This window comes from Callospermophilus lateralis, chromosome 13 (assembly GCF_048772815.1).
Source record: "Callospermophilus lateralis isolate mCalLat2 chromosome 13, mCalLat2.hap1, whole genome shotgun sequence".
Taxonomy (NCBI): domain Eukaryota; kingdom Metazoa; phylum Chordata; class Mammalia; order Rodentia; family Sciuridae; genus Callospermophilus; species Callospermophilus lateralis.
Window position 1 is genome coordinate 52,005,028 of NC_135317.1, and position 21,914 is coordinate 52,026,941.

At 33.6% G+C, this 21,914-nt stretch overlaps 1 protein-coding gene across 6 annotated transcripts in view; it reads right to left on the reverse strand.

Annotated features, from left to right (window-relative positions):
• Rgs7 (regulator of G protein signaling 7) overlaps positions 1 to 21,914 on the reverse strand; it is a 438,832-nt gene that overhangs the window by 68,483 nt on the left and 348,435 nt on the right. For 4 of the 6 annotated variants that reach the window (XM_076872881.1, XM_076872883.1, XM_076872880.1 and 1 more), the window contains 2 exons: positions 20,744 to 20,850; positions 16,130 to 16,181 (listed from right to left, as the gene is read on the reverse strand). The exons of the other annotated variants lie outside the window; for them this stretch is intronic. In XM_076872881.1, coding sequence (XP_076728996.1) covers positions 16,130 to 16,181; positions 20,744 to 20,850 — 159 coding nt within the window. The remainder of the gene's footprint in view (positions 1 to 16,129; positions 16,182 to 20,743; positions 20,851 to 21,914) is intronic. 6 annotated transcript variants of the gene reach the window in all.

Sequence of the window (21,914 nt, forward strand, 5' to 3'; positions counted from 1 at the left end):
CCACACATAAAATGAAATCATAAAGTTTCTCTTCTGTTAAGACAATGTAGAGATAGAGATATTAAAGTTTCCATGGTCTCTTTTTACTAAAGGAAAAGATAAACTCTGATCTGTGATTTTTGTTCTTTAAGCAGATTTTAATGGAAGAAAACTTATTTGGCAAATTGTTTGAGCTCAAATGTAGTGTTCAAAAAGCCTATCTAAGAAGTGACAACAGTTTTTGTTTTTATCATGGCCAACCATGATTAGCTATTTTCATTGATAAACTTTGAGATAAATGTGCTTCCTGTAGTTATTTGCCTACATAAATAAATTAATAAACTTCCTGTACTTCTTTAGTTGACATTAACATAACTGAGAGTTTGTACACTGATATCTTCAAAGTCTTCTGTCAGAATGTTTTCATCCTAATCCAGATGCCAAAATAACTTCTTCCTCATTTAGAACCACAAGAATTACTTCCTTTGTAACTTAAAAAAGGCACCTGGTTAGGTGGTTCAGTAATTCATGAGAAAACTAGGAATACTTGGTTTACCCAAGGAATTGAGGATGGAAAAGTTTGTTAATCCAAACAAACCCAAATCCATGATTCTCAAAGCAAGCCTGCGAAGCATCTGAAATGACTCAAAGCTTCAGGGTTTCCTTCAGTTTTTATGGGAAAATCAAGCAAAAAGGTTACACTCAGAATTGGAATGCATGAAATGAAATTAGCTTGCATGTTTCCAAGAAGTCTGTCGTGTTGCACTTGCTACTGTCACAAAGGTGTACTTAGGAGGTCAGGATCCATGGGCTCTAGTAATTTCCTGATCTTCAGAGGCTGATGTTCCTGACTATTTTGAAATCCTCATAGATTTAGTTTGTTATAAATTGTTTGGTTAATCTCACAGAGTGTAATGAAGCATATTTGAGTAAATGACATTTCTGAACTATAAGCTTCTAATAATTTCATAAGAAAATAACAAATATACATTACAAATGTGACTCATCCACACTTCCCTTTCTTAAACAATGTATCTGTTTCCTCATATAATCACACTGCTATTCCATAATTTCTTCTATATGTCCCTTTATTGTTAACACTAAATTCTTTTTCTACATACAATTTAGTCAAGATCAGACAAAGGAACTATAGTCTTTCCCCCTACATAAATATACATAATCAGAAGTGCTTGAAAATCAGCTCTAAATTATAGTATAGATGAAAAATAGCACCCAAACAGTATAGCCTATTAAGAATCTTCTGCACATTCTTCCCTGTCCTGGGCAAGAGGTCAAACATTTGTGCCAGATGCATTAGTTGTCTTATTCACTCCAAGCTCTCTACCTTCACTGAAGCTTCCTTCCCTTTAATCCCCAAATAATATACATAAATATACTATGTGTGAGAAATGGCTCCACTAAAGACATATGTTTTCCTGCTTATAAGTAAAAAAGGTTGTAAAGGTAAAAAATAATACAGACACAGAGCTGAATATCCATTTTTGGTATAAAATATCAAATAGTTTTTCTCTTCATCTTTTCATGTCTTTGCTAATAGGCTGACATATAGAAAAGAAAACATGACTGCATACTCATGAGGAAAGAAAGGAAGAAGCCAAACCAGAAGCCATTAGCCAAGGTCATTAGGCATTAACCTCAGTAGCTCCATAGTACACATAGTACACAAGGTCATTAGGCATTAACCTCAGTAGCTCCATAGTACACATAGTACACAAGGTCATTAGGCATTAACCTCAGTAGCTCCATAGTACACTGGTTACTCAGTTAATTTCTAACCTATTTTCAGTAAAACAGAGAGCATCTCCAGATATTGAGATTATGAACTAGGAATATATTCCACACATATCAATATGGTCTTAATTTATACCATATTTAGGAATAATTAAATTTCCATTGGATAGCTATTTGTGAATATGCATATAGGCATGACACAAATATACATTAAATATTTTATATGCATATGCTTATGTACATATCTAACATAAATATTTGAATAAGAGAGGAGATCAAGTATTTTAATCTTTGCATAAATAACATAAAAGCCAAACCTTTCATGACCTGTATATTTCATCAGAAATTTTGTGTTTTGAAATGACAAAAGCTTAAAATAATCACTGAAGGAGCAGAATAATTGGGGCCATATTTGAGTTTTTTTAAAATAATAATGACATATACAATTCCTTCTAATGAATGTCATAGATAATGAGTTTGTATTATGTGTATTTTATTTTTAAGGAAATAGTTTATTGTTTATTTTCACTGAAATTAGTTCATGGTGAATATGTATTTTACAGAACAAATTATAATACCAATGCTATTCTTTATAATTATAGTAATGAAAAATAATATAATAAATAAAACTTTTCCTCTTTATTGAGAGATATGGAAGTCCATTATTTCTACAAGTTGTGAGATTATTTCCTGGAAAGACAAAATGTTTTATTTTTATTCCTAAATCTAACCCTGATCTTCTAGAACACAAATTAGAAGCATACATTGATCATGTTAACTTTAGGAAAAATGTTAGAACTTTAATGTACTAAATATTTGTTTTTCAGGCTTATGATAGAACACATGTAAAGTTCCTAGAATTCTGCTTAGATAAACAGCAGCTCAAAGCTACAGGGAACCAATGGGAAAATATGAACCTGTCAAAAAAGTTTTCCCATGATGGCAATGGGTGGATTTCAGACATTCCCCAAAGTTCAGCAGGAAGGGAGAACCATGGAAGAGAAACGACCCACTTCAAGTGTCCCATTACTCTCGGGTCTTGATTCAGATCTTGTTGACTATTTCATGATGAAATATTTTTTAAAAGTAAAAACAAAAACAAATACAAACAACTTGCTCAGCTGGACATTGTTTGTCCTTTCTTTGGCAAGAATTTGCTCTCTGGTGGTATCTGATGTAGCATATAGGGAACCAGGAAGTGGTCACTACCCTTCACACCCACAGTGAAAAGAGTTGAGCAAAGTAAAACCCAACCATTCGCTCAGATCCTTTAGCGGTCAGGGGACAAACCAATGACCCCATGATTGGAGAAATGGATAGACATATAAAAAAAATCTCCATTTAGAGGAACAGAAACCTTTGGGGAAACCAGTGCTGGGATACAAAACTTCAACTGACTAATGTCTGGAGGCTCAATGTGAACAAATTTGAGCATTTAAATTTTTTTTTTGGTGGGGAAGGGAACAGTTTTTTGGAGGGTGGCTATCAACTTGGAGATAACTTTCATCTCCAAGAGCCCATAAAGTTTTCACAGTGAGGATCTGAGAAAATTCTCTCATGTTTCCAATAAGGGGAGGGAAAAAGCAACATTTTGAAATATGCCCAGAACAGACTGTTCTTCAGAAGTCCTGCCTCAATGGAAACTATAACTGAGCCTTATAGAGTGAGTCTGTATCAGAGCTTACAGGAGGGAAATACAGTCTTCTCTAATCCTCTTATTGAACCTAGATGGGGAAAAAATTCCCCAAACTCAAGAAGCACATATGAAAGTCACTGACTAGGGTCAGACTCCAGCTACAACACTGAGATTGTACAATACATCACCCTCATCCAAACCCTTCCAGTGTATTGGTGGAGTTTCTATAGATGAATGCAACTTACAGTACTAACCATCCCAGACCTAATTTAAGGACAATTTTCTAGGAAAAGCCAAAGAAAATAGGGGAGAAGGGAGCTAACCAAGGATACCAATGGCATGTTAGCATCTGAAACGTATAGGTACAGCTAACTGCTAGTGGGAAAAGTATAAAATTCCACACTGATGACCTATGTACCTTGTTTCTTCTATCCAGTACATCATGTCCTACTTTCAACAGAAAGTTACAATGCATACTAAAAGAAAAAAAAATGCAGTTTGAACAGACAAAACAAACATGAAAGCCATACTGAAGCATGGAAGAATTTTGAGAATTATTAGACAGAACTAAAAACAACTATGACTAAAATACTAAGGGCTCTCATAAAAAAACACAAGTAACATACAAGAACAGGTGAATAATGAAATGAGAGAGATGAAAACTCTTAAGGAAAAAAATCAAAAGAAAATATAAAAGATTTAAAATTATTGTAATAGAAAATGAAGAATACTTTTGATATATCAGTTGGTAGATAGTACGTGATTGAAGAAAGGAGGAGGCTAGACACACGTCAATAGGAAGTTTCAAAACTGAAATGCAAAGAGAAAAAAGGAATGAGGGAGAGAGAGGCAGACAGGGTAACAGAGTACCTAAGAATTGTGGGAAAATTACAAGAGGTATAAATACACATAATGAAAATACCAGAAAGAGAAAGAAACAAAAACATTTGAAGCAATGACTGAACATTTCTCCAAATTAATGATAGAGACATTATTATGAGCTAAATTGTGTCCCTACCTCTAAATTCATATGTTGAAGCCCTAACTCCCAGTAACCTCAGAATTTAATTCTACTTGGTTATAATGTCATTAAAGATGCAATTAAATTTAGAGTGAGGCCCTCATCTAATATGATTGGTGTCCTTATAAGAAGGAAAATGACACCAGGTATGCACCTGTTCAGAGGAAAGGGTGAAAGGATGCAAGAAGAATCTGGCCTTCTGAAAGCCAAGGAGAAAGAAAACCACACAAATCAATTGTTCTTGAACTTACAGATTCCAGAAAAATACCAGCTTGCTGTTTATCTGTGAGACAGTAAATTTCTCTTCACAGTTTGTGATAGTGTTATGGCAGCCTTAGCAAACTACACACCAAAACCACAGAAACAGAAAACACCAAATAGGACAAATAGTTAAAACATCTACACCAGACACCTACTCCAAAGTTGGAAAACAAAAAAAGATAAAGAGATAACTTCGAAAAAGTCAAATGGAAGAGGGATCTTACCTAAAGAGAACAAAGTATACATGTTACATTGAACTTCTCAATGGAATTCATGCAAGCCATGAGAAGGGGAGTAATGTTTGTAAACTGTTGAAAGAAAAAAAAAAAAACCTCACCAACCTAGAACTCTATATTCTGTGAAATTATCTTTTAAAAATTTAGAAGAAAAAAAATTTTTTCTCAGACATTCCAAAATTGAGGGAATTTGTTAAGGGGGTACCTGTACTGCAGGAATAAAAGAGAAAATGAAAACAATAAATGATATAGACTGATGAAACTCAGATCTACATAAAGAAAAGACTATTAGAGAAAGAATAAATGCAAGACACATAAAATTTCTTACTTTTTGAAATTCTTTTTAAATTTGAAATGACCAGCTCTGTTATTTATCTAATAATACCCAATTTTTATAGATGATATACTAATTTATATTCCCACCAACAGTATATAAGAGTTACTCCCCATTATCAAAGATTTCAAAATGCATAGTCATAATATGAAAAAAAGGTAGTTTGGAGACGTGGGGACTTTGTTTCACTGGTGCATATTAATACTACAGAAAGGTGGGCTTCATTGTGGCATACCCATATATACACAAAACATAATTTCACACCACATTTTCTCCCCGACCTTTCTCTCCTTGCTCACTTTTGTCCCCTTCCTCTACCCTAATGGTGTCCCTTCTACTTTCATAGTGTCCTAAATTTTTCATCTTTAGCTTCCAGATAATGAGAGGAAAGCATCCTACTTTTCTCTCTGCATCTAACTTAATGAGCTCCATATTACAGTTTCCAATTTTGTCCATTTTCCTTAAAATGACATAATTTAATTCTTTTCTGGCTGAATAAAATCCCTGTGTAAATATATATATTCCACATTTTCTTTATCCACTCATCAATTGATGGACACCCAAGCTGTTTTCATGACTTGGCTGGTGTGAATTATGCTGCAATAAACATGGGTATGCAAGTAATCTCTAAAGTATGCTGACTTAAATTCTTTTGTATAAATACCAATGAGTGGTATAGTTATATCATATGTAATTCTATCTTTAGCTTTTTGAGGAACTTCCACACTGATTTTTATAGATGATATACTAATTTATATTCCCACCAACAGTATAGAAGAGTTCCTCCCCATCTTCCTCATCAGCATTTGTTGGTATTGGTATTCTTGATGCTTGCCATTCTAACTGGAGTGAGATAAACTCTCAGGGTAGTTTTGTTCTGTATTTCCCCGATAGCTAAAACTTTTCTCATTCTTAATTGATCTAACAGATAAAAGGTTCTTTTTTTTTTCAAAATTATAAGAGCAACAATGTATTTAGTGATGGTTGCCTAAATGAAAAAAAAAAAAAATGACAAGAGTCCTAAGGGGCAGTAGGGAGAAACTAGGAGTACTCTGTTATGAAGTACTCGTGTTACAGGTGAAGTATAGTGTATTATTTAGAAATAGGCTGGGATTAGTTTTATAAGTATACTGTAAAATCCAGAGAGACCTTAAAGAATTCAAAAGAAGCATAAATAATACAGTGGGAGAAAAGGGAAATAGAATCATAGGAAGTGTCCATTTAAAAATTAGAATAGGCAGAAAAAAAAGGGTAGGAGGAGAGAGAGAGAGAGAGAGAGAGAGAGAGAGAGAGAGAGAGAGAGTCAGTCAAAGTCAAAAGGAAACAAATAGTTACAAATATTAATCCAAATACACTCTTGGAGTAATCCATTAGAGATACTAATTCAAATTTATTAGTAATAACTTTTAATGTGAATGGTCTATACACAGAAGTTAAAACACAGAAAAGTGTCAGAGGGGACATGAAACAAGACCAACAATATTTTATCTACAAGAAACACATTTTAAATATAAAGACACGGGTGAAAAGCAAAGGAAGGGAGAAAGGTTGTGTTCACAGCAATAAAAATAAACCTTGAGCAGATGAATTAATTTCAGACAAGCATACTTCAGAAAAATTAAAGTTTTCAGGGATAAACAGGAGAATTATGTAGGAAAAGGTGTTAATTCTCCACAGAATCCTTTAATGTGTATGCCTATGCTAGTCAGCTTTTATGGTTGTGACCAAAACACCTGACAAGAACAATTTAGAGTAGGAAAAAAATTTTTTTTGTGCTCACAGATTTACAAGTTTAGTCCATGGTCCAACCATCCCAGTGCTGTGGACCCCATGTGAGGCAGAATGTTATGGTGGAAGGGCCTAGCTGGGAAAGCAGAGAGAGAGAAAAAAGTGCTAGGGAAAACATATAAACCTCACAGATACACCTGCAGTGACCTACTCCTCCATCCATGCCCACCTTTCAGTCAATCCATTCAAATTATTATTCCATTAAAGGATTAATCCACTGATTAGATTATGGCTCTTGTAATCTAATTGTTTCACTAGGGAACATTTCTGCAATATAACACACATAAGTTTTCTGGTACACCTCAACATCCAGACCATAACTACACCCAACAACATACTTAGACAAAAGCTGACAATTTATAAGGAGAAAGAGATGAATAACTACTGTCATTGGAGATGTCAACATACATATATCTGTTGTTGACAGATCCAGCAGGCAGAAAAATCAGTCAGGACAGAGTTGAACTGAGTAGTACTCTTAGTCATCCGGAACTAATCAACATTTGTAGAACATTTAATGAAACAATAGCAGAATGCAATTATCTTCCCAAGTTCCCAAGACATGCACAAAGATAGGTCATATTCTGGATCATAAAACACATCTTAAAATGCAAAATAATGGAAATCATCAAAGTATGACTGTGGACTACAATAGAATTAAACTAGGAATAAATGACGGAAAGTTAACTGGAAATTTCCCAAATACTTATAGATTAAACAACACACTTCTAAACAACATATGGGTCAAAGAAGCAGTCTCAAAAGAAATTGAAAAGTGTTTGGAGCTAAATAAAAATGAAAATAAAATCTACCCAAATTTGTGAACACAGTAAAAGCTGTGCTTAGCCTTGAATACATATATCAGAAAACAGATCTAAAATTGGTAATCTAACCTTCTACTTCAGGACTCATGATCAAGTGGACATTAAGAGAATAATAAAAGGAGTATGATAAACAACTCTAGCCCTCAAATTTGCTAACTTAGATGAAATAAACCAATTTATCCTAGGGGAAAGACACAATCTACTAAAAGTCACCAAAAGAGAAATAGATAGTCTAAATAGGTATATATCTGTTAAAGAAATTGAATTAACAATCAACAACTTCACAAAGGTAGACAGCACTAAGCTCATCTGGCTTTCCTGGTGAATTCTACTAAATATTTAAGGATGAAATGATACTCTGTGCAATCTCCTAGAAAATATAATCAGAAGGAACATTTCCTAATGCAGTAATACCCTAATACAAAAATTATGAAAAGACATTACAAGAAAGGAAAACTAAAGATCAATACCACGAACACAGATGTAAAAATCACCAAAAATTAGCATATAACATACAAAATATACATAATATTATACGTACATAATTACACATAATAACCAAGTAAATATTTATTCCAGGTTATGCCAGGCCAGTTGACAATTTGAAAGTCAATTATTGTAACCCATCACATCAACCAGCTAAAGATAACTTATATGATCATATCAATAAATGCAGAGAAGGCATTTGGCAAAATCTAGCATCCAGCCAGTCTGATAAAACCTCTCATCAGACTAGGAATACAGGGGAATTTACTCAGTTTGATAAAGAAAAGTGTTATGATTCAGATATGAGGAGTCCCTCCAAAGTTCCTGTGTTAATGGAGCAATGTTCAGATGTAACATGATTAGATTTTCAGAGCTCTAACCGAATCAGTCTATCACAGTTTGAATGACTGGGTGGTAACTGTAGGCAGGAGAAGTGTGGCTGGAGGAGCTGATTCTCTGGGGGCATGTCATGGAAGGGCACATCTTCCCTGTGGCCTATTCCCCGTCTTCCTGACTCCACTTTGAGCTGAGCGGCTGCCCTCCCCTGGGCCCTTTCTCCATGATGTGCCACTTCACCTTGAGCCTAGAGCAATGGAGTTGGCCATCTGTGGACTCAGCCCTCTGAAACTGTGAGCCCCCAATAGACTTTTTCCTCCTCTAATATTTTGGTCATAACGATGGGAAATGGACTAAAATGAACATCTTCAAAATGTCTACAGCTAGTACCAAAGGAATTAGATATTTTCTCACTAAGATAGGAAGAATGCGAGGATGCCACATCTTACCCCTACTATTCAACACTGTACTGAAATCCTAGGTAATAGAAGATAAGAAAAATAAATGAAAGGTCTTTAGAATGAGAAGGAAGAAAGAAAACTGTCTTTGTTAAGAAAAAAAACCCCATTTATTTATATTGTATTTCTCAATATAAACAACAACAAAAAAAAACTCTAGAACTAAGTGATTACATCAAGGTGGTAAAGGACGTTAAGTCAATCTTTTTTTCTATATAGTGACATGAAAAATTGAAATGTAAAATTAAAAACACAGAACTAATTTACATGAGCAAAAAATGTTTAGACAAATTCTAAAATATATATGATACAATAATAAAAATATGAAACTCTGATGCAAGAATTCAAAGATCTAAATAAACAGATATACTACATATATAAATAGGAAAATGAAATATTGTTAAAATGTCAGTTTTTTGTTGCATAATCTACAGATTATATGCAGCACCAACAAAAATCCAAGCAAGATATTTTAGGTATTAATGATCTGATTCCAAAGTTTAAATGGAAAATAAAAGGCCCCGAAGAAAAAGTGCAAAGTTGGAGAATTGACACTGAACAAACTCAAGACTTACTGTTAATCTAAAATAATCAATACAGTGTGCTATTGGCAAAACAAGAGAAAAATTAAACAAACCATTGGAACATAATAGAAATATTAGAAATAGATCCACACAAGGTAGCAAAAAACATTCAATGATAAGAAGATGGCATTTTTAAAAACTGATGTTGAAAAACTGCAGAGACACAGCAAAAAAGTGACAAAGGCTCAGATTGTACAACTTTCATAAATTACAATGAATTATATATAGGTCCAAAAGTCAAAATATAAAACTATAAAAGACCTGGAACTAGATATTCTCCAACTAGATAGGAGAAAATCTAGGCAACCTTGGGTTTGGTGATGACTTCTGGATACAACACTAAAAGCACCATCTATGATAGAAAAATTGTAAACTGAAGTTCATTAAAATTTAATACTTCCACTTTATGAAACAGACCATCCATAAAAGACAAGCTGTAGACTGGGAAAAATATTTGTAAAACATATCTGGTAAATGTCTGGTTTTCTTAAGTTATAAAAAACTTTTAGAATTCAACAAGAAAACAACTACCACCCAGAAATCTCACCAAAGAAGTTTCATTGGTAAATATTCATATGAAAAGATGTTCAACATAATGTTACCAAGAAATTGCAAATTAAGTGAATGAGATAACACATCTATTAGAATGACTAATACTATAAGTATTAAAAACACTAAATATGATGAACATGTGGAGCAATAGGAGCTCTCATTCGTTGCTGATGGGAATACAAAATGGTACAACTACTTTGAAGACTTTTCATTGTTTTCTATAAAGCTAATCATACTTTTCCATACAATCCACTCTCCTAGGTGTTTGCTCAAATGAGTTGTAAACTTAGGTCCTCAAAGAAACCTATTAATGAATGTTTATGAAAATGTTCCTTCATCATTGCCATATGCAGAGTCAATCTACATGTATTTCAAAGTATGACTGGATAAACTATGGTTCATTCATACCAGTGGAATATTATCCCATGGTAAGAAAGCAACAGGCTATCTGACCATGCAAAGACATGGAGGAATTAAAAGGCATATTTTTCAAAGACAGAAGCCAGTCTGGAAAGGCTCTATACTGTATGATTCCAACTATATGACACACTGGGAAAGGCGAAATTATGGACCAAGTTAAAAAAAAATACAACAACAACAAAAAACCAGTGGTTACCAGAAGTTGAGGTGGGTGTAGGGAAGCATAGGTAGAACAGAGGTCTTTTAAGACAGTGAAATTATTCTGTGTGAGACTGTAATAGTAGATAAATGTTACCATACACTTGTGAAAGCTCCTAGGATGTACAACACAAAGACTGAATTCTAATGTGAATTATGGGCTTCAGTTAATAATTCGTGTATCAATATTGACTCATTAATTATAATAAATGTACCATACTAATGTAAGATGTTATGTATATGGAAAAGTATGGTTGGTATTGAGGTGGTATATATGAACTCTGTATATTCTGCTCAATTTTTCTATAAACCTTAAACTTCTTTAAAAATGAAGTCTATTAGGTTGAAAAATCTGCTCCCTGGAACATGATTTTAGAAACCATGAACAGCTGGCAAAAATAGATATTAAAAGCCAAAGATAAAAACTTGGAAAGTTCTATAGAAGACCATAATATAGGACTGTAAAGGCTTCAGTGAAATGTCTAAAATAAGTAACTGTGTAAATCAAGTGCCAATGGGAATCAAACAATAATCAGTTTTTGTTCATGCCAGAAATAAATATAAAATCACTGCTCTAGTTTTGGTCAAGAAATAAATAATATCCACTTTTAAAAAAATGATTTTTTAAAAATTTTCTCCACATGGTGAATTCTCAGTTTTACAATATTACAGTTCATAGGAGTACTACTATATATAATCACTGTGGTTATCCAACTAGAATACTTTGCTTTTGATAGCCTCATTGCCATCTATGAAAAAATGTATTAACTCTCAATATCCTTAAGTGGTGCTCAGTCCTATCTAGTTTTGTAGGTCCCTGAGCATCACTCTCTGCTTGTATATAATTCAAACAAGCTACATACAAACAAAAATCCTGGAGAAAAGAAAGGCCTTTGGCTGAATATTTACTAAGATACAGATCATTACTCTTCAAGATAATGCAAAGTTCTGAACAATTTTCATGGTTGGAAGGTCTTTATACTGAGAAAAAAATGTTGCTTTCTGCAATTGTCATGTGTTGGTTTCAGTAAACACACCAGGAAATTCCACCACAGACTTTCCACACTAAATATGCCTCCCACACCCTCCTGGGTAAATATTTCTAGGTCCTTCCAATCATCTTCATTCAACTGTTTTTCACACTTTGATTACCTGAGAACCAAATGTGACATCAGTTGCACTTTCACTCGGAGCAGGACAGACACTTCAGGTACAAAGTTTTAGGGTGTAATCAAGACAAACAATATTTGAAAAAAATCTAGTTTTAAAAATCTTATGAGGAATAAAATGTCAAAATTTTAAATACATAGAGGGTTGGGGTTTGGTTAGGATAAGTGAAGTGAATCAAACAAATAGAGGGGCTCTTATATTTACAGGTAACTTAATCTCTTGGGGTTTAAATTCTATTCTGACATTAACTATTCAAGCCAATCTAAAGATGCTGTTAGATCTGTGTTCAGTTCCAGGACACTCAATGTGCAACATGCGTGTCCAGAGATACCAGTGACAAAAAACCCTGTCTCTAGCTTCCGCTTCAGTTAGCTACCCTGGATACTATCTCTAACTCTCACCCAAATTCTATTGAGCTCTCTTGTGCCTTGGCCTCTGGTCATCAATAGAAGTTATTTGTGCCAAATCGTTCTTTGAGTTCTTAAAAAATGTTTTTTACTGGTGCACGATAATTATACATAATAGTGGGATTCATTGTGACATATTTGTACATACATGTTTACATAATTGAGTCAATTTCATTCCCCAGTACCTCCTTTTGCTCTTTCTTCCTATGTTCCTTCATCCCCTCCCTCTGCCTTACTGGTCTCCCTTCTATTTTCATGAGATCCCCTTTTCCTGTTTTTTCTCTCTACCTTCCCCATGTGAGAAAAAATATACATACACCCTCTTTGACTTTCTGAGTCTGGCTTATTTTGCTTAACATGATGTTCTCTAGTTCCAACCATTTCACTGTAAATGATATAATTTCTTTCTTCTTGATGGCTGAATAAACCCCCACTATGTACATATACCACATTTTATTTATCTGTTAATCTGTTGAGGGACACCTAGGCTGCTCCCATACCTTAGTTATTATGAACTGTACTTCTGTAAACATGGGTATACATGTATCACTTAATATGCTGACTTTAATTCTTTTGGATAAATACTGAAGAGTGATATGGCTGGATCATATTTTAGTTCCATTCCTAGTCTTTTGAGGACATTTCATTTCACACTGATTACTACAGTGGTTGTACTAATTTACAATCCCACTAATGGTGTGTCAGGGTTCCTTTTTCCTGCATCCTCACCACCATTTATCATTTGTCTTCTTGAGGACTGCCATTCTAACTGGAGTGAGATGAAATGTCAGTGTAGTTTTGATTTGTATTTCCCTGACTGTTAAAGACGTTGAATATTTTTTCGTATATTTTTTGTGTGCTATATGCAAATATACCTGGGGAATCCCATTTGGAATAAATTTTTTTTGTACTTGTGTGAAAAATATCAGATATCTTATCCAATCTGATTTTCAACAGTATTCTTGGTCCTCTTCCTCCCCCAGTACTAAGGATCAAATCTACCTTACCTAGCACACGGTAAGTGTTTTACCATTGAACTACACCCCAGCACCAACTTGATTTTCAAAGAGTGAGGTTCATAGAAATGTAGACCCTGTATATTGACTCATCTTATCTTAGTCATAATAAATACATTCTTTTTCTCTATAAGACCAAGGTAACCATGGAAAAGTATATTTCCTTATAAACTGATGTATAGAGGTTTTATGTTCTGCAGAACCTACACAGTAAATTCAAATCAGTGATAGAAAAATAAGTTGGAATGCTAATATAGTGAGATAAATTGTTTTTTAAACCCTGTTTTATGCAATAAAAGTCTCTTTGCCCAAAAGTTGTCTTAGAAATTGCAGTCGAAGTAGTCACCATGCATTGTACTTGCACCAGCCTAAGTACATCATGGTTTCAATATCATCTTAAAAGAAGGGTACAGCTTTTATAACAGTGTATTTTAAACAAAGGGCAGTTAGGACTTTACATGTTAGATAACTCAAATTGCTGCTATAATTCATTTGCACCTAAAAAAGAAAAATCACAGAAGATAAAACAGCATTGCTTGAAGGAGAGTTACATTATCTGAATCATCCTCAATTCTGTCTCTTTGTCGCCCCCACCCTGCCACATAACCATATTGAATATTTTTTTCTTTGCTTGTATATAATTCAAACAAGCTACATACGAACAAAACTACATTTGGGGGGTAAACAAATGCAATAATTAAAGACTGTGTCTGCAGTTAGTTAACAAACAGGCATTTTAGATTTTAGGAAAAAGTTTAGAAGATGACCACCTCTGAAGATGGCATCAATAAATTAGTGTGAAGCTGAATGACATTAATCATGTTGGTTGACCCACTTTGAGGGATTTTCTATAAATGATGGGCTGTGTAGGCCGTGACATTTCCTCAGGCTTACCATGGAAACATCAATCTACGTAAAGTCATAAAGCATGAGCTTTAATTGTGATCGTGGTAACACATTTATGAAAACCACAAAATATGAATAGAGAAGCACTGAGAATAAGCAGAGGCAGTGTTAATTTTGATTTATTGAGTATGTGAGAAGAACAATGCCAAGGTTCCTTAGGCATACTAGCTTGAATTATGCCATCAGCATTAGAAAGTCAACATCGTGCACTGGGGAATAACATTGTAGTGCATGCAGCAGGTTCTGGGCTCAATTCCTACTGCATGAAGAAACTGGCATTTCCACTACTGGAAAGGAATCATCTAGTCTCTTTAATATTAAATTTTAGAATTTTTCTATGATATATGTTAGTTTGACTCCTTTAACTAGCGACTGACCACTCTTGGATGAACCATTAGATTACGGTTTGGGCAATGTCAAAAGTGAAGGACAGCTCTATTGGTCCTCCATGGCTTTTCCTAGGCTTTTCCTTCCAAAGACATTGCTCCGGCAGCAGTATCAAAGAAAGCCAAGTTGCTGTGAAAGCTCTCACTGCCTTTGCATTTCATGTTAGACTCTTTCCCTCAAAGGCTTTTCTTGCCTCTATGCCTGACAAAGCCCCGTCTCCTTTAAAATTCAGAAGAAGTGTTTCCAGTTCTTGTATGAAATCATCCTGAAACCATCCCACTTCCCACAAGTAAAGTAAACTTCTCCTTCTTTTAAATTTCCACATTAGTTGCTCATAACACTGCTGTATTCCCTTGGCACTCAATGGTGACTTCTTTTCAGCTTTCTCATCTAGCCTATGAGCTACCAATGTTATAGAAAAAGTCAGTCACCTTTGTTACTCTAGTAACCTACTGCAGCAATTGGCATAGGAATAATTCTTCATAAGTATTTGTAGAAATGACACTAAAAAATCCAATCTTGTTTTTGAAAATTGTCGCTTTTAGGAAGAGAGTGAATACTTAGTAGTATTCATTTTTAGTACTTACTTTTTTCTTGTGTTTAATTGAAATCATGGTTGTTATATCAAATTTATGCTAAATTCACTGAATGTGATTTATTAGGATTAAAATTGTGATTGATTTTATTTTGCTTGCAATTGGCCTCTTCATATTTAATAAACCCTTTTGTTTATAGAATTATAAGATGGCTTGCCAGATGCAGTGGCATATGCTTATAATCCCAGCAGCTTGGGAGGCTGAGGCAGGAGAATTATGAGTTCAAAGCTGGTCTCAACAAAAAGAGAGATGCTAAGCAACTCCATCAGGCTCTGTCTTTAAATAAAATATACAAATAGGGATGGGGATATGGCTCAGTAGTTGAGTCCCTCTGAGTTCAATCCCTGGTAACAACAACAATAAAATGCCTCCTGTATTAGTGAGAAAAGTGGAGTCTAGAGAAGTCAAAGGACTTGCCAAAAACCACACAGCAAAGTGGGAGATCTGAAATAGAGCTCTTGCTTTCTAAGATCTTTTGTTGCTCTTTCTAGTAATCCAGGGTACCATGAAAAAAAAAATAACCTTTTTAAACTTGTTTATAACTGTTTAACCTATTTAGAATCTTCTCTACAGTTGCAAAGAGCAGTATAACATGAAATAAGTTACCACCAGGTTTGATGACTTTCCAAACAAGGTCATTTGTAAATTTAATGTTAGAGATATTAATCCCAAACTGAGAATTACGGTTTCCCTTTCTTGTTGACAAATGCAATAAAATGCAAGTACACATTAATCCAGACATACTGACAATCAATAATAAAATGATGAGATATTGCACTAACCATAGTCTGTATTTTCTGGCTCCCAACAATTTGATGGCCAAAAATAGGGGGTCTGTGGAACAAAGAGAAGTGAAAGTCAGGTTAGACAAATAAAAATTTGGTGTGCTTCTGATTTATTATCTGTATTCATCGTCAACAATTATCTAGAACAGTTAGTTAATAATATGTTTTATAACTCAGAACAATTTCCAAGAAAGACATTGTAAGATTTTGCATCTGCATTTATTTTCTGACCAATGGCTCAACCTTTAAATATATGCTGCACCAGCAGGCATTTAAATGCTATACACTGCTGCAATTCTAGCCAATGGACATAAAAGTTCTGATTGCAACATTTAAACAAAAGGTATTCATCCACAGGGAGGACTGAAAGTAGAGTATTATACTCAGGAAGACTTGTGATGAAAATCGTCTAAAAATAACCAATTGTTTTCTATCTATCATGTATCTCAACATTGCCTTTGATGGATCCAAAAAGCTCAATTGACAAAATCTTCCCCTGAGGTCTGGCAATCATTTTCCTGGCTCTATTAATTATATAATGCAGATCTCAAAGCTATCCAACTAGATTGAAACAGCGTTTTACTTTCACTCTTCAAGGATTCCTTTCAAAAGGACATTTATTGCTCTAAAGTTTTAAACTAAACAAGCCAGAGATCATTATCAAAATAAGATAATGTCTTATTTGACTGATGTGATGAACAACAGGCAGAATTCTGATTCTGTAAAATTCTAGGAACTGACTGACTAAATTATAAAAACAATGTTTGATCAAGAAAAACTATTATTCTCACTAACATTAATTAACATTTAATATTTTTTAAAAGGACTCTTTATCCTGGCTCACTGCTCCTACCGATCATAAGAAGGCGTGATGACCACTTGTCTGCTTCTCTCACCCTGTTTCCTGGAATGATGATGCCTCAGGACTGAACAGAACAGTGATTACAGACATCAGCTTTGTGGAGTTCACTGCACTTATTAATTAAGTATGTTGACAAGCCATGCACAATGAGCACATTTTGGGAAATCTCTGATTATCTGACCATTCTATCTGTAAAAGAATGATTCTCTAGAAAGAATAGTTGAGGAGAACTGTTTGATTTTCTGGGAGAGAAAATCTTTCCAAACTGAATGAGAACACCAGGGGATTTTTATTTAACCTCTACTCTTTCTTGGGAATTACTACAGTATAATAATAATAATAATAATAATAATAATAATAAAATAATAATAAAAAGCTAATAGTAGTTTTGTGCAGGTATGAATGAAATCACATCTGGGATTTAGAAGAAAAAAAGTAAACCACAAAATAAAGGGACTATTAAGACTTATATGAAACATGCTCATCACCCCCAATTCCACTCGCCTCTGTGGGAGGTAGAGTTCCGAAAGATTTGATTTCTTAAAAAAATTGGATCAGGATTCTAGGAGAGCATCATAGAAAAATAAAGTAACTAAAAGCATGCTTTCATTTAGGATGCTGGCTTTTGAGATATTTCATATAAAGTGCATTAATGTTTTTGTATTTGTGTGTGTGTGTGTGTGTGTGTGTGTGTGTATGCATATCTCCATGCATACAAATCTATCTAAATGTAAAATATCTATCCTAGTCAGACTGGTCAGACATATACATTTTTTCCCCTCAAAATGAAAGGAATGTTTTCATCTATTCTTAACTCTATTGTCATTTACTTTATTGAAAATTTCATTGCTGTGAAAATAAAAGATAAAGAATTTTGTCTTGTGATATTACATGGAAATGTCACAAAGCCAATATTTATAACACTGGAGGATTTTTCCTAGGAAAAAACATGTTATGATTTCTACTGATGGATAGTATTTGAGAAAAATAAGACCTTTTAGGTCATTGAAATTTAAAAACCTATTTTTATAGTACTACTACACTTTAGGAAATTTTAATGCAAGACTGTGTTTTTCACTGTTGGCTTTCCTTATCTATCAAAAACTCATCTAATATTGTTCAGTCATTGCTTAACTGTGGCACATCCATTAAAGGTGATGAGAGTTATAACAGAGACCTGCCTGGAGAATCATGTCAGATCTCAATTCCCATTAGCAAATAGAGGATGATTAGATAATTGTAAGTTTACATCTGATTAAAACATGCACTGAAAATTTGAGACAAATATACTGTGGCATGCCAATGAAATTAAAAGGGTTTTGTTTCTCTTGAACTTATGCCCTAGAAGCTCTTTGGATTTTAAGTGGTGGTTGCACTATCCATCATTCACTGGATGAATAGCAAACATGGCATCCTAACGTTTTCCATTTTAATTCATGAATTTTAAAATCCTTTTGAGGACTTGAATTTCAATTCAATGTAATAAAGACCTTTCTGTTGCTTGGAACCAACATAGAAAGGAAAGTGAATACTTTGACCAATAATGTGTTTTCTATTATTAGAGCTCTCCAAATATAGATTAATTAATGCCTTGATAGATATTACAGGAACAATTCAATTAACCCTGAGTTTCTGGTTTTGATTTTTTAAAATTTTGGTTTTAAGATTCTATGCTTCATTAATCATTTATAAATAGTACCTATAAATAGTAAATAGTATCTATTAGTATCTAATAGTATCTAACCCTGTACTATACCTTGTAGTCATTAAATTAATATGCTGTTTGCACCTATTTTGTTGCTATATTTGAAAAATTCTTTAAAATATCTTTCTTTTTTTCCTGAATGTACGTGGTGCCTTCCAAGCTTTGCTCATTTTTGACTCATTAGCATGACTAAGACCTTTAAACCTTGTCTGCCTACTGTCCGGAATGACAACAGTAGAAATAAAAACCTCACGTCATCGCTAATTCAACCCATCATCACTAATGTTGGGTTCTGTCTGACCTGGTTTGTTTCATAGAAAATTCTTCAATTAGATAATTCTCAAGGGATAGAATATATTCTGTTTTCCCTATAGATAGTTTTTTTGACATATAGATAATTTTACCATTAGTACTGATTTTGAAGATGAATAAAAAGTTTTAAATTTTGCAAACATAAACCAAACTTTCCTTTAGAATTTGTGAGAATTTTGTTAAAGTTTACTTCCAATTTGTATATGAAAATTCTATATAACAATAAGATCATTTGGGAAATGTTTAATTCTGCAATAGTAATAGACTTTTAAAAATCAAGAAGTAATAGTCACATATAAGCAATGTATGTGCTAATTAATAATATTTCCTATGTATTAAAATGTAAACCCATAAGACCACAAGTTACCTTAACAATAGGTTGTTTTAAGCTACCATTAAAGTTTAGCCATATAAAGACTATTATTTTACAACCTTTTTAAATTACAAAAAATTGCTGCTATAAAGTACTTGACTATTAAGATTAGTATGAGAGTTTCAGGAGATTGCTTCATTACCAGCAATTAATGCAAAAACACTCTATGCTTATTTACATTGAGATAAAATAGTCTTAAAGAAATAGCAGTGAGAGAGTTTTAGGAAGCCATTGATCTTTGAAAATAATTTTTAAAAATTTTTTTAGTTGTAGATGGACATGATACCTATATTTTATTTATTTATTTTATGTGGTGCTGAGGATCAAACCCAATATCTCACACATGTTAGGCAAACAGTATACCACTGAGCTACAACTCCAGCCCAGATACTTGAAAATAATTTTTAAGCATATTTGCTCTTTTTTCTCTGTTTTTCCAAAGAAGGTTGAGCCAATCAAATTGCTATTCTTCAATTTTTCAGACAAAGAGCATCTAATAATATTCAAAACAAGTGGGGAAAATGTTGCAATCTCTAAAAGTCGAACAATCAGGAGAACTCTTCAGAAAATAACCTCAGCCAATAAGCTAGAGAGTGAACTCTGGCATTATATGCACTTTAATTTTATAGGCTGGAATCTACCCATCAGTTATGAATTAACCATTAATTCTAATGAAATACAGAGTACACTTTTGTTATATCATTGTGAACCAAGTGTTGGTTGCATGCACAATTGTGGAAATGAGTCTACAGCCATTTCTCAAAAGAATAACTCCGTCTGTGTCATTTGGAAATGAGCCAGAGTGACTCACCAGTTTGCACATTATCTAAGGTATCCTCCTGTCTTGGGTGGAGTTTATGCAAGTTAGTCTTCACAGACTTGTAAAAAATCTCAGACATGAACAAGTCCAGTGCTTGTATAAATAGTTAAATTCTATCTAGGAGCTTAAAGCACTTCCTTAAGAGCTTACTTGGACTGAAAGGTAGTTCTGGATCACAGGCAGTGGCCAGGGTATGATAAATTTAGTTTCATTTCTCAACTTACTTCCTACTAGTTAGATGCATTGCAGGAACAAAAGACTCCCATCTTCCAGCATTCCATTAAGTAATTTTGTGAATTTTCCTTAAGTTTACATTAAAATATGACTTCAATCATTACACAGTTTCGCTTTCACAAATTATCTGGACTAAGCATTTTCCCATCTTCTCTGTTTTTTATGTCTTAACTTTAGTTTCTGAAAAGCCTAAGTCAAGGAAAAAGAAGGCATAGTTCTCAAAAGTTCTGTTTAAGAAAAATAGAGTAACAAACAAAATGCCCGATTCTAGTTTAATGTAAAAGAACATTTTCATTTCAACTTACTTGAAACCGGTAAAAGGTGCCATCATCCTTGAGCGTGAGTACGTGATCTGAGATTGGAAAGAAGTATCCATGGGCAGCCATTAATGTTCCCAGATGGAGCGCCTCCACTGTTTTAAGAAAGCAACACAAAACAAGAACACATAAAACTTTTAAAAAACTTTCTTTTTTTTATCATTCATTCAGAAGTGTGTAATATTGTGTTTGCTTCTCCTTGAACACATTTGTGTATTCAAATTCTTGGCATCTGAAAGCTGGCTTTGTTTGAACTTATTTTTCAGTTCTTTCACACAGAGTACTAACTTGGTTCTGATTTCTATTAGTGAGTGATTATACAGTGACCAGCCTCATCCCATGACTACCCATTCAGGGAAAAATAAAGTTATGGAACAACTACACAAGAGATTTCTTCTGAGTCTTTGGAATCTAGCTTCTTCATAGAAGGGATGTGTGTTAATATTCTTCCACAAACAATTCTATTTGGCATTTATATAGTAATTTATACTTTTAAATGTTTCTACTTGCATCACTCCCCTGCCTAATTCTTAGATATTTAATGCTATCAGCAGTTTCTGTAATGACAGGGATCACTATTACAAGATGCTAAAAGGTAATGTTACGGCATCTAAAACCATTTATGCTGCACTATTAAGACAATAGAGTTCTTGGATTGTCCAGTATAGCTTCTACTATTCTATCCTAGATATGGACTAGGAAGACAGTTATTTGACAATTTCAGAACATAATGCTATAATACAGATGGACTCTATATAGATGAACCATTTTTTCAAATAAAAGGGTTAATAACATTTGTTCAATAGAGTTATTGTTGCATTTAAGCAGGGACAACATGGTATTTGTTAGCTTGAGATCTAGAAAATATGGAATTGTGAAAAATAGTTTTCTAGTACAAAATTATATATATGTATAGTGTATATATATATACAGAAAATACAAGAAATTAGAATTATTTATTTACATATGTTTATATACAATTTATTTATAGATGTTTTTGTTTCTTATACAAGTAGCTAAAATGATTTTCTTTAAAATGGGAACTAAACCCATAGACATTCCCTCTCGCCTTCCCTGTTACATTTATATTGGTTAATAATTAATTAACTTAAATTTTTATCTGTCATTAGGTATTGTGGTGCTCCTTGTAATGGGTGTA